Genomic DNA, 20,950 nt, shown 5'->3' on the forward strand with positions numbered 1-20,950 from the left:
GGCAATGTAAGAATATCACTGCCAGACGGGGACTGCAGCTGGACTGAACGGTAAGCTGAAGCCAGGCAGCTTTCTTTAGCATCAGCAGCATGGCACTCATTTATCAGCATCATGATCTGAATCTTTTCAGAACCTTGGTACCTTGTACTGATTTCATAACTATTCCCTCTTAAATCCAATGTTTGATGTCATTTTAGGACCCTCACTCTGATGATTCACTGTGCAGCTAAACTCATAGAAAAGCCATTTGGCATCAGAACTCAGACCCATTTCTAAGCCTCTCCTGCTGTGTTCCTGGGCCTCGTTCCTTTTCTCCTTCCCTCTCCTGTCTCTGCACTGACACAACGCTCATCTTTGCAGGTGCTTGGAGGAGGTTCCCAGAGCACAGTGTGCGGATTCCTCTCCATCCCTTTGGTCACACCCAGCTTATGGCAGCCAGCAGCTGCTGGGTGCAGTCCGTGCAGGGCTGGGATCCTGGCTTTGGGTGCGCAGCGCTGACTCAGAGGCGTTGGGTCTGGGTGGGTTTTTCCAGGAAGAAGATAATGCAGAGCTATGAAACAACATTTTTGTCTCTCTACAAACTGACCCTTTCTACTGCAAATGTGTTTCTCCTACACTTAAGAAAAAAAACCTGCTATCTTTCAGACCAGTATTTTCTGGCTGTGTCCTGCATGGGGAAGATGTATCGTAGCGTGAGCGGTTCCAGCCTGAGCAATCCAAACTGACAGAGGTGCAAGAAACCACAAACAGGGTCTCCAATGAAGCTGAGCAGTCTTGGCAGTATCCAGCTGTGCTAGTGTTCTCTGTGTGTGTGGTGTATACAAGCTAAGCTGACTGGCTCCACAGTCAGTCCAGGCAGTATCTGGGCAAAAGCAGAGCAGAAGAGACTCTGGGATCCGTTGTCTTCTGTTGTATAAAGCACATTTGCTTCCTTTTCACAGATGCCACTTGTTGCATAAGCAGCAGTAAGTCTCTTTCACAGTTCAGATGGACGGGGAACAACCTACCTTGAGCCATTTTACCATAAAGAACAAGCTGGGAAAACTTCCTTCCTCCATCGTAACCACACCAAACAGCATTAAAAATTGCTATTATGCAGGCTGTGGCTGTTACAGCTCCTGAACTCGTACCATCATCCCAGGAGGGATGATTCAGTAGGGAGGAACTAGCCCCGTTTGTCCTCTCTGCGTAGAAGTACCTCTCCATTTCACATCTTGGAGGGCTTCCCGGGAGCTCTCTGCCAGGGAACATTTCTCACCATGTTAAAGAGCCAATTAAATGGACTGACAGCGTTTGCTTTGTAAACAAAGTCCTCTCTGTGATACAACAGAGTCAGTCTGCTAAACTCAGATGATGGGAGGGTAACGCTTTAGCATGTTCTCTGCAAGTCACTGAACTGTTGTACATGTGCTAGAATCTGCATCTTTATGGTATTTCTCCCTAGGCTATTTAGGATCAGTCTCTGTGCTACAGTGAGGTTCCTGGTGTTCAGTACTGAACAGCAGCAGCACAGGCACTGAAAGGAACAAGTCCTCAGCAGTCACCTGGTATCTGCCTGCTCCCTTAATATGGGACACCACAGCCAGGGCTCTGACAGCACTCTCCTTGCCTCCCCTCCCAGGAGTTTGGATACTTGTGTGGGATGCACGGCTGTGTCATCTTCAATTAGACTGCTATCAAAAGCATGGAGTGGGAGATGCCTCTCCCTTTCCCTCAGGAGCCATATTTAAGCCCACGCTCTGTCCCTTGCTCCTCACCTAAGCTACCTTTTATCTGTCTGTGCCTTGACCCCAGTGCTGCTTTGACTTAGTGACTTGCTCTTCCCCTGTTGTGATGGGCTTGCCTGGTGATCTGGGCTCTTGGCTGACCTTGGCCACTGATGCTGGATGCCCTGCTTGTCCTGCTTCCCCATGTCACATCCACAGGCAGCACTTGCTCTGCCTGGTGTCTCTTGAGAGAGAATGAAGTTTTAATGCCATATGTGAGGTATGGAATGATGGGTTGAAAGGAAACAAGGACATGCCTCAATTGACTCAAGGAGAGACAGTGCGGAGGCAGATGTTTGTACACTCTTTTTCTGAGGTGGGCAGTTGAGGAGCTCCATCAGCAGATGGAGATCAATGAGCACATATAATAAAATTCATTTATGTGGTTTAATAGTATCGTAAACCAAAAAAATAAATACATATGAAATATTTAAATGTTTGGCTGGGATTGAGATTTCACGATCTCAGATACGGCACAGTGCCTTTTTACACCACGCAAGGAAAACTGTTGGTTTCTGTGTAATTCATACATAACCAAGTTGGATCCTCAAGAAACAACATTTGTTTCTTCCTCTGGAGCTGGAGGGTGGTCTTCCTGCTGGCACAAACAGGGCCCATGTACACAGGGACTATCCAGTGTCACCTCAGCTGCTCCAGCCTGAGGGCATCAGGGCCACGGATTGTCTCAGTTTCAAGAAGCTGCCTTGATTTATGTGCCTTATGTCACCTAGTTCTCAGTGTATCGTAAAAAACCCATCCGACATGAAAACTGCTGAGTTCCCACTATCTAACTGGACTGTCTGGTGGTGAGCCCCTCTGCCAGCTGCTCCTATTCATCACTCACTGGCCATTCCCATCACCCAGGCCGCAGGTGCAAAGCCCTCTGCAATCTCCTGACCTTTCTCCCGCACATATATCACAGCCTTCTCTGCTGCTCACTGCCAGGTCTGTCCCTCCAACCAAGGGCAGGAGCTGATGGCCCTCAGCCGGGTTTTCCAGTGAACATAACCCTCCTCTAAGGACCCTTCAAGCAGCAGTCTAAGCTGACATTAGCTGGTTTCTTATTTTTCACATCCAGCTACTGTGCTGGCTGGCATTTTGCTAGTGCCTTGACTAGGTGATTAGATATGAGGTCGTCTCATTAACACGTCTCTAGCAAGTGGAAAAAGGCCAAAGGCCAAGAAAGGCAAGTCTCCAGCACTGCTTTTGAATTAAGGGCAGTGCCAAAAGTTAAGTGATTACAAGAGGTAGAGACTGGCAAGGTAGCCCGGAGAGATGGAAAGTGATGCTTGGAGAGGGCTGGCAAAGCAGACGTCTAAAAACCTGCTTAGGAAAGATCCTCTGCTGCATAGATTTGGCACAGGAACATCATCTTAATGCTGGTTGTGCTGCCTTGCTTTTCAGCTATGGTGACTCAGTCTCTAAGAAAAGCCACTGCTACAAATCTCATGGGAGCTCCATTTCTGACTCCTCGGGATCTCTGACAGGATCTTTCTCTTGTTCCATTCATTTTGGAACCATGCAAGTGTATGGGAGAGGGGCAGATCAGAGCTGCCTAGTCCCGTCTTCCTTCAGAGTGGAAAGTTGCAGCAGCAGAAGAGCAGAGAACCTAAACAGAGTCATACAGTTCTCAAAACTGAGCACTGAGCATTATTTTTAGTAGAAGCACAGAAGCTAACAGGGCTAACCCAGTTCAGCAGATGCTTAGCAGCGTTAGCTTCAATTTCCATCTGAAACTGAGCATGGGAGGAGGTGGAACTCTGCTCTAGAGGGAGCAACTCACAGCAGGGGAAAGCAGGTCGTGTTACTAAACCCGGAGCCAATGTGGATTGCTGAGACAGGAGCTAGTGTGTATGGGCATCCAGGTCCTTCACTCACTGCCAGCACTGGTGGAGGCTTAGCTGCTGAAACACAGCAGTGTGAGCATCCAAGAGACTGAGAAGTGGCTGTGAGAATTCCTGCAGTGAAATACCCCCTGGAGGTACCTGCAAAAAACATGATACCACTTAGGAGCTAAGCAGGGAGGAAGAATTGCTCTGTTGATGGGGTAGGATGGGAACAGACCAGCTACTGTGAGGTTTCAAGATGGGCTAACTCCTATAAGGGTTTAAGTAGTGGCACTGAAGAGATGATAACAGATGCTTTTTCAAGCCCACACAGAAAGAAATGTAGCAGCTCTAGTGTCTCAGTTGCCCAGACCAGAGCCCTAGTCCTGATAGTTTATGGTCTGTGTGTAAGGTGGAATGATACAAAGATGGTAACAAACATGGTAACAGATATTCAAAAGGTTATTTATAATGAAAAACTCACTGATATGGATGTCTTCACTGAGAAATGCTGAGACAATCTTCACCAGAGAGCAATCTCCAAGAGATGCTGCCTCAGTGGTGGTCAGCCCTTAAATGAGGTCTAGAGGAGGTGGAGTCAAGCTTGATCCCTTCCGGAAGCACAGCTAAATTACCCTCACCTGTGCTCCCACAGCTGACCCAACACTTGCCTCAGCTGATTAATCAGAGGTTCAGGCTGTGATTACCAATTTCCCATACATCTGTGCGTCAGAATTTCTGTGCAAGGCAGAAAGTGAGTGATAGGCAGCAGCACACACACAGGTTGCACGTGTGATACATGTAATTTGTCCAAATCACAAAGACGCATAAAGGCTCCTCCTGAGGCCACATCTGAACTACCAGTGCTGGGCTCCCCATTTCAAGACAGGGAACTTCAAGACAGAGGCTAGCAGAGGTCCACAAGGATGATGAGGGGCCTGAAGCACATCCTTTATGAGGAAAGTCAGAGAGGTGGGACTGTTCAGTGTGGAGAAGAGAAGACTGACAAGGGATTTTATCAATGCTTATCAAAACCCTAGGAGAGGATACCGAGAAGATGGGGCTAGGATCTTTTCAGTGGTGCCCAGCAATAGAACAAGGGGCAATGGACAGAAACTGGAAGACAGGAAGTTCTATCCAAACACAAAGAAAAACTTATTTATTTTGAGGGTGACAGAGCACTGGAACAGGTTGCCCAGAGAGGTTGTGGAGATGTCTTATATATTGTTTAAGAAAAGTAATAGCAATAGATTATGCATATGCTGGTGAAGATACATAGGACTGTTATCCAGCTGGATATAAGAATTAAGCAAAACAACAGTTCATGAAGTCTCATCTAATTCATCTGGAGACTCCATTGTGAAGATCCTAGGAGGGGCTCCAATCTCCATCATGACAGCAATCAACTGTCCTATGCAAGCAAGATCAGACCCATGCTATTAAATAAAAGTTATCCTCTTTTCTTGTTTCCTTCAAAACCTTGAATCATTCTGACAATTCTTTTATAAATATATTTATACTCAATTCTGTGGGCACATCTGGTGACTTTCCTATTGGAAAACACATTCCTGTCACTGATCTGTTTAGTCCAGTCCTAGGCATTGTTACTTCCCTAGATCAGCTCAATTTTATGCTGTTAATGTATCAAACTCTCCTTTCAAAGAATACAATCCCAAGATGAAGTCCAATGGGTGGGAGTTAATGGCAATAGAAAGGAAGCAGTGGAAAGGAAAACTGAGACTCAGGGTTAGGACTTCTGGTTCTTTGCCCAGCTCTGGGAATGCAGTCACATATCTGCCAGTTAAGGAGCTTAAAGTCAGAATCACTGAATATTGTTCCCTGGTCCCATCCTCTGGGTGACCTAATTTACAGCTCACTGTCCAAACTTCTAATCAGTGAGATTTCACCCATTGAACCAAACCAGTTTTGGTGGTGGGTGGCCAGTTATGCCGAGGCTGTAGAATTCGACAATGACATCCATTTACCCCACTGCAGCAACAATACTTTCCCTTTTGATGTCTCAACATTCCTATGACCACCTGGCAGCCCCCACATACCACGTGCCATAAACCCAGTGATGGAAGGAAAGAAAAGGACAGGGGCATCCTGTTACAGCCCAGTCTCTGCCAGCCCTATCCAATTCCTGACATGCCGTTGTTCAGCCAACGACTAGTGGGAGGACTGCAGGCTACTCAGGGGCTGGTCAGAATTCCTGCCTATCACAGCTCGCTTTAATCCCAGATTTCCATTATGAAGCAGTCCAGAGGATGCCAACCAGTTCAACAGTTCCTGGAGGTAGCCCAGCAACAGTAAACTCAAACAGAGATTGGAAATGGCTACTTTCAAAGCCATGCAGAAAGTTGCCAGGAGCCCCAGCATCCCCATGTCCTAAACTCTTCCAGCACTGGGAATAGAAGGTGCCCATCCTACCCAAACAGCAGCTGCTTCTCAGGCAAGTGTGCTCATATGTTTCCAGCTGAGTGATGAGCAGTCCTAGTGGGATAAAGGCGCTGCAGTCTTCTTTGATGTGCTATGAGCAGCGTGAGCATGAAGGAGGGGAGGGCAAGCCTGAGGACCTGAGTTTCCAGAGTCGAAGGACTGAGCAACATGGCTAGTCAATATGGACTGAATGCAGCAGTTATGCACTGTACAGCTGGTTTATGCAATAGATCCAACCACAGATGACACAAGAACATCCTAGCCCAAGGCTCATAGTAGCACTGCATTTCTATGCAATGACCCACACAGATCATGGAGGCATGGAAGCTGCAGCTGTACTGTGCTCAAGGGACCATCTGGGTGGTGAGAATAGCTCCATGCATGAAGCTCCATGCATAGGGCCTGGTTGGCATTGCAGTACTCATGCTGCTGTGGACTAATATTCCTTACACTGAAGAAAGACACGTACCAATGACGTGTACAGACATGAATTTTTCAGTAGATTTTGAGAGGGGTGCAAGAGAAGAGGCTCTGCAGAAGGAATTGCCAGGAGTTAAGCCTGTCCAGCACGCTCCTGGGAATGCTGGTTATGTTAGCCCTGTGTTCAGCAATCTCTTCAAAATTTACTGCCCTTAATAAGATGAAAAAATTTCCCAAGAGTGAGTGTCAACAGCAACAACTGTCAACAGAAGGACAAGGGGATGTGAAAGCTGTCACTGTTTCCTACTTGGCTTTGGAGAGAGCAGATTCAGCAGAGCCAAGCAATGTCAGCACATGGCTGTCCTTGCTGTGCTTCTCTCTCCCAGTCCATCAATGGAAGGGAAGACTATCAGCTGAGGCAGGAAAGGAGCATGGCTGGGGACAAGGACAGGGGGCTGAGAGTTGCCTGTTCAAGGACTGTTTGCAGCCTGTAACCAGTGACCAGTAACCAGGAGCTGCACATCAGGGATAAACTGAAAAACAGACTGTATTAATCCCTTGCAGTAAATCTTATCATGAAAGCTCTAGCATAGGATGACCTTGGTCAGAGCTAACACCCAAAAGGTACTACCAGGGCCCCAAGTGAGAGCAAGAATATTGTGCTATTCCATTCTGGAGCACAGGGGTCAGCCAGAGACACAACTCCTTGGTGGGGGGCAGCTTGTAAACAGCAAAGAGGGGTTAGAAGTGCAATTAGTCTGTGTGACAACTGTGACCCCCTTCTGTCACCACCCTAGGCTCAGCCAAATCCCCCTTCCTCCCTCGCTTGCACAATGCTGAGCCAAGGGATAGAGCTTACACACATGACCAGGGAAAAACAGAAACACAGCCACAGCAACGGACAGGCCTGTATATGGGCAGGCCTCTATAAGGGCAGGCCCAGACTATTGGCTGGCAGAGTTTGGCTGGGCTGTGAGCAGGAGAATCTAGGACTCTGAGAACGGTTATGGGATTTAGTAGTAGTCAGTTCTCATCTTGTGGTCAATGCTGACACTGACAGCCCATCAGAGCATTAAGGAGACTTAATGTTATACTATGGGCAGCAGGGTACAACACAACCCAAGGTATGGGATGAGGGAAATATGGAACCTGCTCCTTTGATCTCTCTCTGCCTAAGCCATTTTTCTCTTGTTCACACATTTCCGCTCAAGGATATAAGATTCAGTAATTAAAAAAAAATAAAAAATAAAAAAAATTAATAAAAGATTTATGGCTGACACTCCATGAACCATCTCATATTTTCCAGTCAGGGAACAGCTCTAGAAACTCTAGAAGAAAGCAACTGTGCTGCAGTTGTGGCCAGCCTGACCCTGTGTCAGTAAGGATGAAAGGTAACAAATCTTCACTGTCTCTGTCCTCCAGTTATTGTCTCTTCCCACTCCTGTTCTCAGAAGGACTCTTGTTCAGAACAGTCTTATTTTTTGTTTTGTTTGTTTGATTGATTCTGTTTATCAAAGCTCTGGCACATTTTGCCTTTGAGGTGAATGTCAAAAGTCAAGAAAAAGCAATGGAGGAGGAGGCAACAATGGGCAATATGTAGTCTCATATCTGCCCTATTATATTCCCTGGCTTGCTATGCTTTCCTGCACTCATTTTTGGGCTCTGTTGCTCAGTTCTTTGACACTCTCAACACCTGATATCACAGGAGGGTCAAGTATGAGCCTTGTTCAGAAGACAAAGCTACAAGAGATGTCTGAGGAATACAGAGGATTAGTCTTTCCCTAGCTTTCCTAAGAAACTTAAGGCAAAGCCCTTGCAATGATTCAAGTGGGAAGAGATGGAAGTAACAGAGTGTCAGACTTGTCATGGCAGATGGTAGAAGGAAGATTATGTGCTGCAAGCTTCTAGGAATGAGCACAGAAGCTTATCTGGTGAGATCCTGAAAGCTGGGCCTGTATTCTGCCAATTGTCACAGGGTCAACCAGTCTAACAGCATGACTTTCCTCAGTCTTCCGGTAGAAGGGAGAGATGGCACTGACCTCAACATCCAACTGTACAGACCACATATTCTCCAGTGATCCATGGGATGCGTGCACTAGGACATCAGGAGCTGTGTTTACAGTTCTTGTTCTGTAGTTGCTGCATCCAGAATTCACACAGTGCAATGAGCTCTGCAATTGACCAATTTACCTCTTCATTCCATCTCAGAGAGCAGTGAAGTACCAGGTCTTTCCCTCCCCTTTGCAGTCACCTGATGCCTCCTTGGAGACGACACCAGATCCTCCCCATACCCTGTGCCTACATTAACTGAAGTCTTGCCCTTTTACTGCACCAGGCATTCAGCCAGCCTGCTTGCAGCAAGCAGCAGAGCGTGCAAAGGGCCAGCGTGTTTGCACGCAGCCCCGTTCCATTCGGCCTCTCCCAACAGCTGCCATGGGGGGTGATGGGGACAAGCAGATCTTTTTTCAGACCCCCTGCGGATAGGCCTTAACAGGTCTGCTTGTTCATTGATTTAAGAAATCCAGCTGCAATTATGGGTGAGCCACTGATAAAAACACCCGGGTGGGGCACTTGGATTCAGGCATGTCTTTGGCCACAGCGCGGTCTGCTTCCCTTGGTGCAGTCGCAGCACTGATTTCATCACTAAGTTGTATACAACACAATTTTATGGCAGCAGAAACACTTTCCAACAAACAGGACTGTAACAAAGGAGATAGGCATACTGTCCTGGTCACTGCCAACAGCATTTGTCAGATTGTCCGTCAGGCAGATCCAAGACTCTGATCCTCATCAACATAATGGGCTCCTGCAACAAACAGCCTTGGCACTGATGGAAGTGGGCAGCTTGACCTGTTGCCCAAAGATGTCAGTGTTTCACCAGTTCAAGTTTTCTTTAACTTGCAATGAACTTTACACCTCTGTGCAATATACTCACTCTTTTCGCTCATCCTTTTTCACCAAGACAGTTTTTCAACTTGCACCCAGCTCTGCTGAGACCTCTGCCTGCAATGCCACACATATCCAAAGCAGAGACATTGGAAACCCCACATATCTACACATATCTGCTGAATGTTCTTGTCGTGAAAAATGTTGCTGAATCACAGAGTGAGTGACACTGGACAGAACCTCTGGAGATTGCCTCCTGATCGAGTAGGACCAGCTAGGCTGACCAGAACCTTGTCCAATCAGCTTCTGAATGTCTGTTCCAGCTTGACTACTCTCACTATCGAGCCATTATTGTTTCTGTTTAAATAGATTTTCCCATATTTCAGTTTATGTGCATTGCTTCATGTCTTGTCACACAGTACCTCCAGAAAGATTCTGACAATGTCTTTTCTACACCTTCTTATTGGACATCTATCCATATTGATAAAATCTATACTGGATCTGGACCTTCCTTTCTCCAAGCTGAACAATCCCAGTTCTCTCAGTGTGTCCTTGCATGACATTTTTTCCAATAGGTAAGACTCCTCACCACTACAACATGGTGTTTGAACATGCTCAGCTCCAGCTCTCATGATTGCTCTTGGACCCTAAAAATAGCTCATTAATAGCAGATGTTTTCTTTCTAGTATTCAGTATCATACCCAAAGCACCCTACTGTCTTCCAATTTTTGGTAGATCAGTTCACTGTTTTCTTTAAGAGCACCTTCTTACAGCTTCAGGCAATGGTCCCACTATGGTTCTTTGCTAAACTCTCTCCAGTTTCCAATTTGCATGTAAATGGTACCATCTCCAGAATTGCCCTGCAACGTAGCAAACCCTGATCACTTGCTCCTACTTCCTGAACTCCTATTTAGTCGAGCAGGAATCTTGTTAGCTATCTTTGCTGGAGATTTGACCACCTTGTGTGTCTGCTCCCTATTCAGCCCTGCAAGGGATCCATCAGTGTTTTTGGCAGAATACCACTATGAGAACTCACCCAATCTTATGTTTTCTCTACGTATTGCAAAGATTTTTGTATGCTTTTCAGGAATCCTTGTACAAGAGTGATTTTTATCCCTACATGCTCCTACCTGAATATATTTCTTCTATTTGCAAGATAATGCACTTTGTTTGAATATACTCATCTCGCAAAGTTATACAGAACTCTTTGAGTGGCCTATTACTGTCATCGTTTATCAGCCTATTCAGTTTTGTGTTATTTGTAGGTTTTTACTTGAAGTGGTTGTGTATATAACTTCAAATCACTGATGGAAGTATTGATACTTTTCATTCTACTACTGATGCCCGCAGAGACCAACAAAAATAATCAAAGACCATTCCCAACTATTTTTTCTCTAAATTGCAAGTTCTCAGTTCTCTTAATATACTTTTTTGACTTCGCATAGTGTATTGTTTTAACCAATACAATGTACTATAATTTTAGTTCTATCAATAATTCACACCTCACAAAATTTTGTACTGCAAGGTTATGGATTTTCTTTATCAATCATGACTTTATCAAACATAATTTTCAGGTAGAACACCAAGGGTTGCAGTCCACAAAATGATGTTCCTGATCTTTAATTCCCATCAATAAGCAGCTCTACTAAATTTTGCATTGTTTTTTCACTGGATAGATATCAGCTACCTGGCCTGTAGATCCCTCGGTCTTAGAAAGGGTGGGATGCTAGGTAACTCATCTTTAAAACTTATATAATCACTGAAAATGAAAACTGAGCTGAAGACATTTCCAACAACAGCATTGTGATTTGAGCTGGAAAGGATTACCAACAACAATTGCCTGAGGAAAGATGTAGAAAACTAAGAAGAGCTTCTAACTCCTAATTCTCTTCTTGCTATCTTTTCCCAAGATTAAAATGCATATATACAAAGGCATTTGGAGACCGGGAGAGGGGTGTTGATGCAGATAGGGGATGGTTGAAGAGATTATAAGAAATGGGAGAAGGATGGTCTTCTAGAGGGAAAGGCAGGCATCAGAAGATCATAGACAATGTTGTCTTAGACCTGAAAGCAAAACAAGGGAGGTACTTTTGGGCTTGCATTGGTTGTTCCTTGGGTCTGAAGGACTCAGGACAGGAAGAAGGATGAAGTGGTAGCAGATGCTGGTACAGAGGGAGTCTGGCTTTGTGAGGAAGGAGTGGTGCAAGTGAAGGAGGGCTGGGATTGAGAGCAAGGCAGCAGTGAAAAGAATTGGGAGGTATCTTCAGGATTGTTCTTATGGATAATGTGCCCTGATAAACTTCTCTGTTATCCTTTCCCAGCGAAACTCAGACCAACCATCCTCATAGCAGTACTATTTTCTCAGCTGAATCACAAATCAAGATGCTCTTGGCAGTGAGCTTCCCTTTCCAATTGCACTTAGGCCAGTCATGGAAGGAGAGAAGTGAATCTTTCTTCATCAAGGGTGACAATGTTTGCAAAAGGATGTTTTTCTGTATAAAAGAAACTAGAGGAGGAGACTCATGAACTAAAACTGTGACTCCAGCTGTTAACAACCCACTGTCACCTGTTCTTCAGTGGAAGGAAATGGGAAGAAATACATAAAGACATGGCTTGTGGTTCCTGTATCTCTCTCTTGTTCATAAGGGAGGTGTTTCAGAGTGAAAATCCTACAGAGCAACCTATGTGTTTGGTATTAAGAAACCTTACAAGAAGAAAATAAAGTAGAAAAGAGATTTCCAAGCAGTTGCAATCACTGTAGAATTAACAGAAAGAATGTCTTCAGAAACAGGGAGAAGAGTAGGTCTAAGAAACACAATAGAGATAAAATGTATGTCCAACTCTGTTGACGGAAAAATCCCTGAACAGTTAATGCAAGAACACACGATAGAGGCAAGGCACAGATATGTAGTCTTACAGTCATCACTCACGCCGAGCTCTTATACATTCTTATCCTCTGCTCATTTCCTTGCAGCACCTTGTGAACATCCTTCCATGTCTACTTGCTACTAACAGTCCTTCAGCCAGTCCTCCCAACACCCCACCACAGTGGCTCTCACCATCTTCTGAGCATCATCTGAGATATCATCTGCAGTGATATGCTGAGGGCTCCCACCACCTCCACTTTGCTTACCTGAAGCCACCCCTGAAGGGCCCTGGTGAAATCAGACAGCCCATGCCTCTGGCAGGCTGTCCTTAATTGGCCACTGGCTTTGTCATACCTATGCTTTCCCACAGCAAACCCCCTGCAGACATTTTATTACAAGTGAAGAAGAGCCACCTGTGGAAACAAAGAAGTAGATATCTGCTCTATTTCAAGGGTAAGGCAGGTGTTGCATCCCTAGAAACTCCCTTGGAGTGGCCAGTGGCCAGAACACAAGTTGGTGCTTTATACATGAACTGTCATCTGTGAGAGAAAGGAGATATTTTAAGTCTCAAGGAAGCACAAGGAAGTGGCAATGGGCAATGCTTAGCCTAGAGTGAGGACCATCTCAGGGAAGGAGCTTGGTTCCATGATGGTAGGGATAGTGCTGTGGAGAAGCTGATCTCTGGGTTACCATGGCATCTCACAGCCACACTGCGGGAGGCCCATCATGATGCCCTTGGCCCCAAAGCTCCCTGCAGGGTGAGATCTGACTTCCCTTCCCTGTGGGGAGCAGGCTCTAAGGCTTCACATCAGCCTCCTTGCTGTGCCCTTCATCTTGACGCCAAGGGTAATTGACATAGCGCAGAGCCCCACCAACAGGACCACGTTTGGCAGGATCCAGCGCCAGCAGGCTCCGCAACATGAGAGCAGCCTCAGCTGTCAGGCGCTTCCAGTGGCGAGGTAGATTCTCTTCCAGGCCTGTTTCCTGCCACAGCATGAAATCCTCAAAGAAAGGGTCATTAGGCAGGCTTTGCTCCCAAGGGAAATATCCAGTCAGCAAGCAGAACAACAGCACACCAAAGGCCCAGGCATCCATGCTAGCATCTATGGGCACCCCCTGGGCATCAGTGGTGTTGCTTAGTTCAGGGGCAGTGTAGGGGATTACCCCAGCTACTAGTTTGAGCTTGGTACCCTTGGGCCGTGTAAGCCCAAAATCAGTCAGTTTGATGCGCCGGCACTCAGGGTCAAAAAGCAGCACATTCTCAGGCTTGACATCACGATACACAAGCCCCCGGCTGTGGATGAACTCCAGAGCACTCACGAGCTGCTTGGCACAATGCTTGGCAGCTGGTTCAGGGATCCCATCCTGCAGAGGGAGAAAGATAAACAATGTTGCATTTGCATGGCACCTAGTCAGTCCTACAAAGATGGTGGGCTTTTATTTTTGCTCTCCAATAGGGAATGTCTTTGAGATTCTATTCTTGCAAGCTCTAATCTTGTTCAAAGCTGTAGATATCGGAAGTGGAAGACCCACATTCCACTGACTTTCTTCCTCTGCCCCAGCCAGTCTGAAGAGGCCAAACACTGCAGTCCCAATTCTCATGCCTTTGTAGCAGCACTCACCCTGGGTTTGATGATAGATATGAGGTCTTTGTGCATTGCTGCTTCATAGAGGAAACCATAGTATTGACTGGATTCGATTGCAATTCCAAACATGCCAATGATAGCAGGATGGGTGGCAAGGGAGAGTGCCACACAGTACTCGTACAGGAAGGTGTGCAGCTTGGTACTGGCTTTGGGCAACAGCTTGAGGGCCATAGGAGTTCCTAGGGATGGGAAGAATGAGTTAGATCCCCCCTGAAAGTCACTCACACCAAAACCATACAGAGAGAGCACTGGACAGAAATGGGTCTGGAAACTCATGGGGGCCACAGGAGTCTCTGGACAAAAGTTTTATATGAAGGTATGTCATACTGGGATCAGAAATGAAAAGAGACACTGCTGCTTATGTGAGTTTTGAGCTATTCAGTTCATTCCATAGGAACACTGGGTAGCACTGGGTAGGGGAAGAGAAATTCAGGCTACATGAGTTTGACCTGAGACTCCTGGAGTCTCAATGCTCTGAGGGCATTGATAGGCCTTAATGGCCTTGGCCAATCTTAGACATCCACCCACACCATGGCAGTCCATGGGCCCAGAAGACTGACTTAAGCTCAAGCCCAGGACTTCACTCCCTGCCTACACTTTGTTGTTGGGGTGCTGGTTCCCAGCTGTATGATATCCATGCCTATGCATGGTCATGAGTCCTGCTGGTCCTTACTGGTGGACTGACTTCACAGCTTGACCTTGGACATACCTCATCATCACAGTCTTACCTGTTGCTCTGGGCTGTCCCCCCATTGTTACCTACCCCCTGGCTGGGTGCAATGGGAAGGTCCCTGGCTGGAATGCCCTTGTCCTGCTGGTTCCCTTGGGAATCTCCTGACACTCCTAGCACCAAACACGCAAGCCCCATCAACCCACACCAAGCACAATAGCTCACAGGGTGCAGCCAGTTCCTTACCTCTCTGCCTGTGGGTCACGAGCATGACATGACCATACTTGCCCCTGCCCAGTTCCCGAATGACCTCATAGTGCTCAGCCACCTCAGTGCGCACCAGGCTCTGAGCCGTGATCTCCAGGAGCTCCTCTAGCATGGTTGGTGCTGCTGTTGGTGCTACTGCCACAGCTGCATTCTCAGCCATCACTGAGCCCTGCAGAAACATCAAAGCCTGAGTCAGAAACAGAGCAACATGCACAGAACAAAAATGGATCAGACGTGCCACAAACTGGCAAAGACTATTTCTGCTACATGGATTCTTAGTGCTCTCTTGGCTGTGCTAGGGTTGAGTTGGTGGTTTTTTGGAGTGCATTTCTAGGCAAAGGCTGTCACCATATAGAAGATCTACAGAACCACAGGATGTCTGAGGCCAGAAGGGACCTCTGGAGATCACTGAGTACAACCTTCTGCTTAGAGCATGGTCAATAAGAGCAGGTTCACCTGGGCTGTGTTCAGGTGGGTTTTGAATCTCTCCAAAGGTGGAGATATCCCAACTGATCTGGGCAACTTGTTCCAGTGTTCACTCACTTTTATGGTTAAAAAGTTTCTCCTTATGCTTAAATAGGAATTCTAAGTTTGTTTGTGCCCACTTCTTGTCCAGTCACACAGTACCACTGATAAGACTCCAGATGTATCTCTTTGGTTATACATTGCTCTCCCTACAACCAGAGCTTATTACAGTTCCTTCAACTTTCAGCCCCCAGTGCTGCTAAATCTGTTCATCTGAAGAGTCCAGTTATGTAGCAACAGACCTTTATAAGAGAAAAGGCCAAATTTCTACAGGAGCATAGGACTGCCTGTGGGACTGTTCCCCTTCATTTCCCTTCCCTTCTCACCTAGATTGTATAGTTAAATGCAACTCATAAGTACCAAGTAATTGGCCCTACATTTCTGAAAAGGCTTTGACTTGGTGAGAGAGCCAGCAGCAACCAAAGTTAGCACAGTCCATAGGGAATTCAACATTGCACAAGTGTGTGCATGGGAGGGGATAAATGAAGCGTGGGGATACACAGTGAAAGTCATTCTGGAAAGTATTTTAGAGATTTTGCTTTGATGTCCTCCTGTTTGCTGTTCAGTCACCATAGCCTGCAAAACTGCACACAGCAAAGTCATTGCAGAACCTGTCCATGTATACACCTTGATGCTGAGGTTTTCAAACTGGTGTTGTCATATTTAGGCATTAAAAGGAATATCTGAGAAAGCCTTTTAAAGAGTCCTATGTTGGAATACATAGAAAAAAGAAATTAAAATGTAAGAAACCTTTAAAGCACATAGCCCTCCCTGTGATATTAGATAAGCTAATGTCACACTAACTGGGGAATGGAGACACAGGAAGGATATCAGCTTGCCTTGTTAGATTTATATTTCTGATAAAGCATAAAAAGATTTCTTCTGATGACAGTATTTCTCCTATATCAAATTCACGGTCTTACACAACTTCTTGTCAGCAAATGGTTCACAATCTTCTCAGATAACTTAATTTCTCAAACTTGACTTAGATAAAATTTCTTCCCCTGTAGGCTGGCCACCTGTTAGCACTATCTAATCCAAAGGCTGGAATCTTATCATTGCATCCACTTAATGAATCATTCAATAGTGATATAATTTTCAAGCACCTATATATTAATTAATTAGTTTTTATTAGCATCAAATTATTTAATGAATGATTCATCTAATCTATTAATTATATGTTTTTCTCATATTCACCGTGGTATATCTTACTCTTGTGAAAGGATATGCTTCTCTGTATATTCTTCGCTCTGAAAGTCAACGTGTTTCAGTTTGTAAACTCTTCAGATGCAAAGCAAAGAATCAGTGAAGTAGCCAGCATGGAAAAGCAGATCAGACACACAACATGCCTAAAACTGAATTAAGGACACTGGCAAACCTATATCTCTGATCAGGATTCCTTATAAAGGAAGCACCAACTGCAGTCATTACAGAACAGTTTGCAGAATTCGGCCATTACTATCCTTGAGGTACTGCTGATGTGCGTTTGACATTTCACTAGAAAGTTAAGTGTGGGCTACATTTGGGCCACCAATGAGTACAGTGTGCCTGGATGCTTTGCATATGCCACTGTTACCTTCTAAAGTGCTGTTTGCCCTTTGCTGAGTGATCAGATTTGAACAGGAGGCCTTCAGGGCACTAGCCAAGATACACTCACCATTTGGCTGGGGTATATTGAAGGCAGCAGGCAGAGCCCTTTTCAAAACTGTTCTTTCCTCCACTATCCTTCCCATACTTCAAATCTGTTTTACTGTGTTTAGGTGGATTTCCTTGTTTTAATTTGAGCATATCATCTCTTGTCCTGTAAATGGGCTGATGAGAAGATCCTGGATCCATCTTCACCATTGTTTCCCATTAGGTATTTGTATAACTCTGAGACTTCTCTGATCAGAAGAGTCTCAGCTTTCTCAGTTTCTCCTCATATAAAAAATCCTTCGTTATAAATTTCCGTGAGCATCTGGCATGTTGGGATCATTTTCTAGTGCAACCTTCTACAGAGCATCAATCCAAACCAAATAAACAACAGCATTTAGGGCACCTCCATTGTGCATGCTTGATCCAAAGGCAAACTGTGATGTTATGTATTTATATGACATCCTAATCTGGATTTACCCGCCTGATGCTGCTATCTAGAGAAAAGTTTTCTAGCATCCTTCCTTCTGACCGTTGCAGGGTTTAGAGACATTGTGCTCAGAGATATAATTATTTATATATTATATTGCATATATTTAAACTACTTAGATTGAGTAAAAGCAGCAGGGTACAGCCTGAAACCCAGCCTGTGTATTTAACCAACACCTTACATGGGCTTTACAAACCATCTGGCACACTGTGCTTCTGCAATGTCTATGACAGTTACTTTAAAAACAGGGAGAATGTTTCCTGAACTCATAGTCGCACTGGTCTTTGAGTAAGCAGATCAGATCAAGACACCTTAAGTCTTTTTATTTGTTAACCATCTTCCAGCAACCTTCCGTACAGCTCTCAAAATGAGACTTTTTCTCCAGCTCTCAGATCCATTTTACAACTCTTTTCTGAAACGTCGCCGGATTTGCTGCCCCCTCTTATAACACAGGCTGCTTCTGTGGGAATGCTTCCTGTGAAACATTGAGCCAAAATTACTTTCTGCCTCTTTCTGTGACCCCCAGACATATTTCAGCAGGAACAATGCACTCAGAGTTGCACTATCTTATACATCCATTATGACTCCAGTGCTTTTCCACATTACTCCCTTTCAGGGGAATAGCTCTGCTTCCTCTTCACATCCCTTTCAGAGTATTGCCTACTTTGTTTCTATCTGAGCACTCTCCTCTGCCCACAGTGAAGCACGTTTTGCCTGACTGAACTCAGTTATCAAGTAATTCGTATCACTTGTTGTCTCTATTATCAAACCATCACATTAATTTCTGTTTCAGGGTTGTGTGAGGAACTGACCTTAAAGGATTTTTCCATTAACCACTGATTCCTTGGTGGATGTCCTGAACCATTCTCAGCCTTGTGTTTTTTTGTATGGCTCCTGCTAGAAATATCCCACCTAGTGACTGTTCTCTAAAATATATCCATGCAAATTCATTCTGGCATTGATCAAAATCAACAAGCCACACAGTTTTCAATGGATGTAAGAACAAGCAAACTTGCAAGAGTCAGTATAGTGGAAACTATCATGTTTTATTGTTATTCTCACGATACACATTTCATTAAATTTTGACTTCATTATGTTAATGTCACCTTTGACAATGACCTTGAAAAAGCACTGAAATGACCATCAGATGTTTGCTAATAACACAAAAATAAAACTAGATAAATAATGTGTTGCTTGATAAAAAGCACATGCACGCACATGCAAAGTGTTACAAATTACTGGAGAAGACAGAAGTTCAGTCTGGTATTGAGGGACAAAGAAAAAAAGTTAAATGTCATGGTAGTCAGATTAATCTAAGCTCTCTGTGCCACTTTCAAGAAAGTGAATGTTGTGTAAACTTAGAAATGTAGACCTGGTATGCCCTCATCTTCCTTTGTAGGTCTTAATGTGTTGGAAGATACAGAACTGCCTTAAAAATATACTGCAGTGATAGAGATATACACCAGAATGATACAGGGACAAGCATAAGAGAATAATTACCATGAGTTACTGATGCTACAGATTCAATCTTTGCATTCAGTTTGCTGAAGAGGATGTCCAGAGAGCATCAGAAGCATAAAACATCAGCAGTGAGTGATAAACTAGAATTTGCCAGATGCTAATTTAAAAATTAAGCTTCACTCTAAACAACAACAAAAAGCAAAACCAACCAACCTATCAACCAAACAAACAAAATCCAGCCAAAACGAGATATAGCCATTCAACTTTACTTGTATTGCTTCTAATAAAAGAAGATATCTGTTGTGAGATAATACGACTCTTACTCTGAACTCTGTTTCCGTGAGGTTTCCTCATGTATACTCCTTGAGACAGTCTGAAATTTAATCTCTGAAAATAAGCTGAGTTAGGAAAGCTGTATTTCTAAAGAGCTGGCCACCTGCTAGTGACTTCTGCGCTGAAATTGAGAATATTGTGCACCACCGGACTTGTGTTTTCATTAGAAATGCATTCCTTCAGTTCGCTCTGCTTTGCATTAATATTCATCTCCTTTTTTTTTATGGTGTTCTTTGGAATGTCAAAAATCTACTAATGTGAAAACTTGGTTTCCCTAGGATAAATTTCCCAAACAATTTGGAGGATGGATGACATCTAAAGAACAGCATTAGTGATTGGATGCTATCTTTCTAATGCTATTAATGAGACCACAACTCAGCAAACTACCACTGTTGACCACAGTTTGATGGAAAAAGGATCAGAGAAGAATCGTGGGAAGAACCATAAGAATTCTGAAAGTGCTGACAGTTGCAGGGGAAATTTCCAGGGCAGTAGTTTTTGGGTTTTTTGGCTTATTAAATAGATAGCAAGAAAGTGACTTTGTCTTCCGCACATACCTTCATCGGTACTAGAAATTCACTGGAGAGTCTCTCCCACTAATTCAAGGCATTACAATAAGAACCAATAGCTGAAGCTGAAATAAGGTTGTTTTAGACCTCAAGTGTGATGCACATTTTATGAAGAAGGTCATTTAACCCTAAAAACCTCATCAAGCATTGTGCAAGAGTATCCCTATACATTCAGGACTTTTAATCCAAGAATATTTTCTTTTTTCTTTTTTTTCTTTTTTTTTTCCCTAAAAGCTACCCTGAAGTGCAAACTGTGGATACAGGCAAGATACCAGAAGATATTATCACGGTGGTTGTTCCTGGCCTTTTTATTGATAGATTTATGAGCTGCTTTCTAAAACAGGTCAGCAAGCTAGTGATTAATCTCACTGAGGAGAACTGCTGTCTGTCTGTCTCCTTCTCAGCACTGTGCAACGCTCTCCCCAGGCACAGACCCCAACCAGCCTCCTAACAGACAGCCCTGGGAAGCCCTAAACCACAACCACCTTGGTCAGAAATCGCCAGTGATCTCGCTGGGACCAAGCCACATCATGCTTCACTTCCCAACCAACACGCCGGTACCGCGGCACTGTCGCACCGGACACGACTGCTGAACAATCTCGCATAAGTACAGAAACATTTTGGGGCACAGGTACCCCAAGGAGCCTACCACCAACCAGACCACGTTGAATGCCAAATGTTGGAAATGAGTGCGTTCCATGTTATGGCAGCGCACGAAGCCAGAGACTGGTCTATGAGGGCTGCCCAGCTGTGCCCCTTTATCTGCCTGTCCAGTCTCCTTCATCCTACTATGACTGCAGCCCGTCTTTTCACACACCCTCTCCGTCTCCCCCAGGCCTCTCACCTTCTCCAGCAGTGCAGGGCAGACAGCCGTGGGCAGCCTTGCCTCCCCCTCTGCTGCCTCTGGGCTGGGACCAGGCTGTGTGGAGCAGCCGGAGGGGCTGCCAGGCATTACAGGGCTGAGCGTGACGCTCCGCCCCTTCTTCAGCCTCTGGTCCAGGGGCACACTGCCTCAGGCTGAAGGTGACCTCTCAGTGAGAGGAGAAGAGGGGTGCTGGGGAGGAAAGGGGCTATCCATCCTTCCAGCTCATGGGCAGGGAGGTGTCACAGAGATTGAGGTGGAGCTGTTGTTTCTGCTCAAGTCAGATCATCA

The 20,950-nt window shown here is 45.1% G+C and overlaps 1 protein-coding gene across 1 annotated transcript; it reads right to left on the minus strand.

The window, feature by feature from the left end:
* Positions 1–12,999: 12,999 nt before the first annotated feature.
* On the minus strand, positions 13,000–20,875 carry LOC140249061 (serine/threonine-protein kinase SBK2-like). The gene is given in 4 exon segments (XM_072330307.1): positions 13,000–13,569; positions 13,827–14,029; positions 14,767–14,974; positions 20,642–20,875. Coding segments are annotated over 4 exon segments (1,215 nt in total).
* Between the last annotated feature and the right edge of the window lie 75 nt (positions 20,876–20,950).

This window comes from Excalfactoria chinensis, chromosome 2, assembly GCF_039878825.1.
Source record: "Excalfactoria chinensis isolate bCotChi1 chromosome 2, bCotChi1.hap2, whole genome shotgun sequence".
Taxonomy (NCBI): domain Eukaryota; kingdom Metazoa; phylum Chordata; class Aves; order Galliformes; family Phasianidae; genus Excalfactoria; species Excalfactoria chinensis.